This window comes from Physella acuta, unplaced genomic scaffold, assembly GCF_028476545.2.
Source record: "Physella acuta isolate Inbredline_101_S28 unplaced genomic scaffold, ASM2847654v3 ptg000865l, whole genome shotgun sequence".
In the NCBI taxonomy this organism is placed as follows: domain Eukaryota; kingdom Metazoa; phylum Mollusca; class Gastropoda; family Physidae; genus Physella; species Physella acuta.
Window position 1 is genome coordinate 16,785 of NW_026732382.1, and position 8,216 is coordinate 25,000.

Consider the following 8,216-nt stretch of genomic DNA (forward strand, 5'->3'; position numbering starts at 1 on the left):
ATCGCTAAACTGAAGTACCTTGTATTTAGGGGTGGTTGTAAACTAAAGCACCTAACCTAACGTGATCACAAAGCCATGTATGGATTGGACAGTTGTAATGACCGGTTTGTACAGTTAAAAGATTGTGTTAACAGCCATCACATATGGTCAATTTTAATGCCATTTTAAGTTAAACACTTTATTTTTATATTTTTCATTTACTAAATACTGTATCATAAAATAAGTTTTAGAAAAATACAATTTTTGGAAATAATTTTATAAAAACAAAATGTGGATATTTTAACGAATCTATAAAGTAATAAAGAGACTTTCTTTAGCTGAAGATTACATGAAAGCACACGTTATATATATATATAATATATATATATAGAGTAGTATATATATATATATATATATATTATATATATATATATATATATATATATATATATATATATATATATATATAAATATATATATATATATATATATATATATATATATATATATATATATATAATATATATATAGTATATATATATATATATATATATATATATATATATATATATATATATATATATATATATATATATATATATATATATATATATATATATATATATATATATATATATATATATATATATATATATATATATATATATATATATATATATATATAATATATATATATATATATATATATATATATATATATATATATATATATATATATATATATATATATTATATATATATATATTATATATATATATATATACACTTTTCTATTAAATAAGTCATGGCTAAAAATTAAAAGACTTTATCAGTTTAAATTACAAGTAAGTTGTTTACGATGAACTTCAGATGAAATCACAGCCTGTTTTATAAAAACGGTGAAAGGAAAATACATAAAGGGCATCTTTCAAAAACTTAATGTACAATAAATATTTAAAATATTTCTGATTTATTTAAAATCATATTTACAATTTGCAGGATTAAACAGCTGATCAATTCAGCTGAAATGTTTCTACACAACTCTCTCAACTTTACCTCGAGCACACAATGATTGGAATGATGGTCGCTCATTCCATACACGATATGTTACCAGCTCATTCCATTCGATTGATGATATATTTACCAGTACATAGACCACAACTTGCCGACTATTCACACAGATCTACGTTACATAGACCACAACTTGCCGACGATTCACACATATCTACGTTAGTTTGTCTCCCAGAGAGATTTGTGCGAAGATTTTTGTGCAAGGATGAATCTGATATTGCAGTTAGCGGCGCAAGATTGCATGTTCTTGCATACCAAGGCGACCAGAGCCTAATTGCATGTTCTTGCTACCAAAGCCTGAAGAATCGATTCCAGTGCTCGTCTTGTCCAGTGTCTCAGTAGAGGGTCTGTGGTATACTTTAGTTGCATGAAAATTTGTCGTGAGGGGGGGGGGGTCTAGATTAGAAGTCTTGGAACAGCTTTGCCTCACTCTCAGGGGCGGGGGCGGCTTTCCTCCAATCACATTCCTCGTAGGTTTCAAAGTTTGTTGTGTCCCCGTCGTGGGAGAGCTCAGGAATGATTGGTGGCTGAGGGGAGAGAATAGGTCAAGTTAGGTCAGGAATGATTGGTGGCTGGGGGGATAGAATAGGTCAAGTTAGGTCAGGAATGATTGGTGGCTGGGGGGGGGGAGAGAATAGGTCAAGTTAGGTCAGGAATGATTGGTGGCTGGGGGGATAGAATAGGTCAAGTTAGGTCAGGAATGATTGGTGGATAGTGAGAGAGTATAGGTCAAGTTAGGTCAGGAATGATTGGTGGCTGGGGGGATAGAATAGGTCAAGTTAGGTCAGGAATGATTGGTGGTGGTGAGAGGAAAGTGATCAGTAATGATTGTTGGAATTTATAAACAAATTGTGCAAGTTAAAACAAGAACAATTATTGGATATCGTAAAATAAAAACCATCAAAGTGACTTCATTTGAAAATCAAATTAGCGTAATTAACCACATTTCGTTTATAATTTAAGTGTGTGATATTTATATTACAAACATTTCTATTCCAATATGTGAAAGTCGACATAAATGTTGGAGCATACATCGAATGCTCTTAAAAATTCAAAAAAGTTTTTGGACTGGTTTTTGTTCAAAGTTAACCAACGTTTATTTAATTCATGCGTATAATATCGTACTGAACGATGTTGCCTATTTCAATATGTAAACATTCAATCAGAAAACAAAAAGACGTTAACTAACAAGTAACAATGCATTTACTCTACAGCGTTAAAGGTAACAGTGAGTGTGAGGGCATACAAACAGTGGAAAACGTACAGGGAAAAACAGAGTTGCATACCTTTAATTTTTTAGCGTAAACAGCTTCCCAGTTCTGTCCCTTGAACCACTTGTGTTTCTTGATATCGTCCGCGCCGTTCTGTAGACAAACAAAGGATGCATCACATTACACAGATAAACTATTTCAGTCTCGGGAATTCCCGTTTATATTTTTTTAACACTCACTGGGCACGTGTCCAAAACAGAATAGAAAAAAAAATTAGCAGTAAAAAAAATTAATTGTTCGCTCTTTTGCACTTAAAGACAAAATGTTAAAACTTTGTGTAACAGGAACATCTTTAAAGACATGTGTTTAATTAGTTCGTGTGATGGGTTTATGTGCTTAATTAACATCTGTGAAATCTTACTCTCATGTTTCCTAGCCTTCTGGTTCGGTCTGGATTGAGCAGCTTTTTAATTAGATCTCTGGGGACAAAATGGCGGAGATTTTAATTAATTATTAATTATGTAATTAAGAATTGTTTTACATTAGGCTAATTAACTTTATCATTTCCATCCATCAAAACTCTCGACCCTGTCATCAACTGTATCATCATACACGTATGGAGTTAAATGTAGGACCTCATCCGATCTCTACACCACTCACACACCAAACCTAACCTAACCAAATCCCCACACCTAACCTACCCCACACGTTACCTTAACCTACACCACACCCCCACATCTAGCCTAACCACAAATGGTATTCCCACACCTTACCTCCCCACACCCTCACACCTTACCTTCCCAAAACTCCCACACCTAACCTAACCCCACACTAGATCACCATACATAACTTTCCCACACACCACATCGCCCACACCTAATCTAATCACAAACGGCATCCCCACACCACAATGCCCACACACCTAACCTAACAATACACCCCCGCACCTAATCTGCCCACAAAACCCCACACCTCCGCATGCCACCTTCCACTACCCAGCCCACCATTCAGACACTAGTCTCACATCTAAACATGAAACAATCCGCAACACCAGGTTGACTTACTTGGCTACCAGGTCAATGTTTTTCGGCCACTCTACTTTCCCTGCTACAATTTTTTCATAGATGTGGAATGGGTTGTCAGCATAGAAAGGGGGATAACTGTGGGATCCATGGCAACATAAGCTTATTACACATATTTACATACTACTCTATAAATAAATATTTGTATATTTAAATACACAGCCATAAATATATAATATATGTATATAAAAAAAGATATCATATATATATATATATATATATATATGTAAGTATATCTATCTATCTATCTATCTATCTATCTATCTATCTATCTATCTATCTATCTATCTATCTATCTATCTATCTATCTATCTATCTATCTATCTATCTATCTATCTATCTATCTATCTATCTATCTATCTATCTATCTATCTATCTATCTATCTATCTATCTATCTATCTATATATATATATATATATATATATATATATATATATATATATATATATATATATATATATATATATATATATACACGTACAGGTGTATAGATGATGTTGTGCGTGACTTACCCCACTAACATCTCAAAGATTAATATTCCCAGAGACCACCAGTCCACGGCCTTGTTGTGACCTTTACTGAGAATAATTTCCGGCGCCAGGTATTCAGGTGTGCCACATAGTGTCCAGGTCCTAGGGAGACAGAATGGGAAGGTGGAGTCTACGATAGCATAGGTCAGCGTTAGGTCATGAGGTGTAGGTCAGTTAGGTCATGAGGTGTATGTCAGTTAGGTCATGAGGTGTATGTCAGTTAGGTCATGAGGTGTAGGTCAGAGTTAGGTCATGAGGTGTAGGTCAGTTAGGTCATGAGGTGTAGGTCAGTTAGGTCATGAGGTGAGGTCAGTTAGGTCATGAGGTGTAGGTCAGTTAGGTCATGAGGTGAGGTCAGTTAGGTCATGAGGTGTAGGTCAGTTAGGTCATGAGGTGTATGTCAGTTAGGTCATGAGGTGTAGGTTAGTTAGGTCATAAGCTGTAGCTCTGAGTTAGGTCATGAGGTGTAGGTCAGTTAGGTCATGAGGTGTAGGTCAGAGCTAGGTCATGAGTTGTAGGTCAGTTAGGTCATGAGGTGTAGGTCAGAGCTAGGTCATGAGGTGTAGATCAGAGCTAGGTCATGAGGTGTAGATCAGAGCTAGGTCATGAGGTGTAGGTCAGTTAGGTCATGAGGTGTAGATCAGCTTTAGGTCATTAGGTGTCGATCAGTTAGGTCATGAGATGTTGGACAGTTAAGTCATGAGGTGTAGATCAGAGCTAGGTCATGAGTTGTAGGTCAGTTAGGTCATGAGGTGTAGGTCAGAGCTAGGTCATGAGGTGTAGATCAGAGCTAGGTCATGAGGTGTAGATCAGAGCCAGGTCATGAGGTGTAGATCAGAGCTAGGTCATGAGGTGTAGATCAGAGCTAGGTCATGAGGTGTAGGTCAGCGTTAGGTCATGAGTTGTAGGTCAATTAGGTCATGAGGTGTAGATCAGAGTTAAGTCATGATGTGTAGGCCAGACTTAAGTCATGAGCAGTATATCAGCGTTTAGTCTTGAGCAGAATATCAGAGTTAAGTCATGAGCAATATATCAGCGTTAAGTCATGAGCAGTATATCAACGTTAAGTCATGAGCAGTATATCAACGTTAAGTCATGAGCAGTATATCAGCGTTAAGTCACAGGTTGTAGCATAGATCAGCGCTAAGTCAGAGTTAGGTATAAACACATTAATCCATATCTCAGGTTTGATTTATTCGGTTCAAATCCATTGACGCCTTTTTTTTTACTAAGGCAAATGAGACATAGTTCAAGAAATCAATACATGAATAACGGAAATCGAGATTGAAAAATCAATATTTGAACGTATAATTTAAACGATCAATAGGCTTTGAAATTAAAACCAGTTGAAATTTTTTTGAGTACTATTTTTGTTTTGCCGTGTAATAAAGTTAACACACTGATAAAATGTTAACATTTTCAGCGTAGACTGGTTAAATGTAAAATATAGCCGCTAGAATCTTCAATTTGTTTTCTCTTTTACGTCATGAAATTTATAAATACTAGTTCATTAAACGATTATTTAAAAACGCTATGAACCATCCATCAGCAACTGACCCCGTTAACCATATATTAACACCTAGCCCTAATTAACCTCCAACCTAAAACCCACCCATATTAACCAACTGTGTATGAAGCAGTAACGAAACAGGAACCCACCCATGAAACTAAAAACCACCTACCATCCGTTATAGATCTATGAACCGCCAACACACAAACACCCACCCATCAAACAACAAACACAAACAGGAACCAACCCGATGGTCTAACCCTAAACATCCAAAACGTGGAAGGTAAGCGAAGGATTCACCAGGCTTTCCTGGCACACCAACATTTGATCAGTACCCCACATTTGTTAAAACGGCAAAAAAAAAAAACTACAAATAATTGGATATTGTCAAATCAACTAATAATCACAATATGTTGGAAACATCTGAAGCTGTCCTAAATAAAATCCTATGTTTTTAAAAAATCTACATTTCTAATCAGGTGTGAACATACTCCATCATCCCAAAAAACAACGACTGTGATGAGCTATGAGTTTTCAGGTAAGCAAAATAAAAGCTGCTTATTTCTTCAGTGGTTCGAAATCAAAATCAGAATTATTTTTTTCATGCCTTTAACAAAAATATCTAAACCAATCTGCCTACCTGTCCTCTACAATGTTAGCTAGAATCTGCCTATCTGTCGTGTACAACTTTTGCGAATGGCTGCACACCTGTCTTCTATAAAGTTAGTGATTCCGTTAGTGATGCCTACCTTTCTGCTACAACTTAAGAAAAAGTCTGCCTACCTGTCTGCTACATTAAGCGAAAGTCTGCCTACATGTATGTTACAACTTTAGAAAAGTCTGCCTACTGTATGCTACAACTTAAGCAAAAGTCTGCCTACATGTCTGCTACAACTTAAGAAAAAGTCTGCCTACCTGTCTTATACAACTTTAGAAAAAGTCTGCCTACATGTATGTTACAACTTAAGAAAAAGTCTGCCTACCTGTCCTCCACAATTTTAGCGAAACCAAAGTCTGCCTACTTATGATACAACTTAAGAAAAAGTCTGCCTACCTGTCCTCCACAATTTTAGCGAAACCAAAGTCTGTGATCTTCAGATGCCCGTCCCTGTCCAGCAGGAGGTTCTCGGGCTTAAGGTCTCGGTACACGATGGAGTTGGAGTGGAGGTAGTCCAGAGCCACCACGATCTCACTGGCGTAGAAGTTGCTAGAGGAGATGGAGAACTTGCCCATGCTCCGCAGGTAGGAGAACAGTTCACCCCCCGGGACGTACTCCATCAGCATGTAGAGGAAGGTCTCGTCCTTGTGGTGCCAGAGTCTGAAACAGTGAGAACCGCTGTTGGTGAGGTTGGACCATACTTGATGTCGGAACGAAACCACCTGTTAGATTTTAATGAGCGTTCCGTAGACGCCCCTCCTCCCTCCCGCCCCCTAACCACAGACACCGTGGAAATACCTGTTTATTTTATTAGTATTTGGGGGTTAAATCGAGATTGTCGGTACGGTAATAAGGCAGGATAAACCATTGTAGGTTCATCTTATACCATTGTTTGTAGGTTCATTTTAAAGGTATAAGATGAACCGACAAACAATGGTATAAGATGAACTTACAAACAAAGGTATGTTTGTAGGTTCATCTTATACAGTTTGGGTGGTTTATTTATAACTTGCTCTAATGAAGTTAAAGATATTATCGCCAAGCTCCAACGCTGAAAAAGCAGCGAAGGAGTTATAATTAGCTTAATAGATTAACGGTGATAATTAATTAATTGAGCATCCAATTCGAGAAGGCCGAATGTAATGTTTTGATTTGAAAACATTTTTTTATAATCGTGTTCTACAAATTAAAATGTAAAATGATTATTGATTTGTTTCTAAAAATAATTTGTGGCGTCATGTTTAATTTACATTTAAATCTTGAAAATTTGGGATAGAGTTTTTGAACGGCTAATAACCACGTGGTAGGATCACGTGATGCTGCCGCGTGACGCTACCACGTGATGTAAACATGTTAATGACTGGCAAAGGCTTAAATTTCCGAGATTTAATGAAAACGGATCTTGTTTTTTCCACATCTGTAAAACCATGTAAATAAAATGATTGCTGTTTAGGAGCAAGTGTTCGATCAATCACGGGTGAGTTAATTATAAAACAACTGGACAGGCTGTGGGAAGCTTACGATCTCAACTTTCACTATTAAAATAAACCATTTAAAAAAATAATTCCCACTGCTATTTCTTTTTCTAGTGCATGCGTATTTTAAAAAAATAATTGATTTGTGCTTTAGTTGTTCTTTTTGTGGACGCCTTAAATAAGATAAACAATTTTTAAAATTGATTTACTTTTTTTTTCCTTGGCGCCTCCGTAAAAAAAACAAAAAAAAAAACAACAAAAAAAACCCACCGTTAGTCAGTTTTTCATTTCCGTTTGAGAGCCCAGTTAAATAAACATGTCTGTTTATTTTGTTTTCATTTGACGCCAATCTCAAATTAATCATTTATTTTTCTCTAGAACGAAATCCTCAGCATTCGCCTTTTAAAAACTAGAACCTGTCAATTAATTTCTTCAAATGCTTGTTAAAAGGTCATCAGGAAAAGTGGGGGGGGGGGGGGGTCCGCCCTTGTGTCTGGGTGTGTGTGGATTGTGGGAACACAAACAGACACACACACACACACACACACACACAGACACCATGCGCTTATAACTCTTCAATCAACTAAATGAGATAGCTACTGGCAACTAGCATGGCTAATCAAAATCATTCCTTTTTTTTTAAAGTTATGAACATTGTTTGCACTAAAAACGCAATTCTTTATTATTAAAAATAGAATT

The 8,216-nt window shown here is 36.0% G+C and overlaps 1 protein-coding gene across 1 annotated transcript in view; it reads right to left on the bottom strand.

Annotated features, from left to right (window-relative positions):
• Positions 1-778: 778 nt before the first annotated feature.
• LOC131952316 (cAMP-dependent protein kinase catalytic subunit PRKX-like) overlaps positions 779-8,216 on the bottom strand; it is a 59,345-nt gene continuing 51,907 nt past the window's right edge. Inside the window, exons 3-8 of the mRNA XM_059314927.1 lie at positions 6,439-6,702; positions 3,857-3,976; positions 3,326-3,421; positions 2,683-2,740; positions 2,337-2,414; positions 779-1,577 (exon numbers count right to left, since the gene is read on the bottom strand). Coding sequence (XP_059170910.1) covers positions 1,452-1,577; positions 2,337-2,414; positions 2,683-2,740; positions 3,326-3,421; positions 3,857-3,976; positions 6,439-6,702 — 742 coding nt within the window. The 3' untranslated portion in view covers positions 779-1,451. The remainder of the gene's footprint in view (positions 1,578-2,336; positions 2,415-2,682; positions 2,741-3,325; positions 3,422-3,856; positions 3,977-6,438; positions 6,703-8,216) is intronic.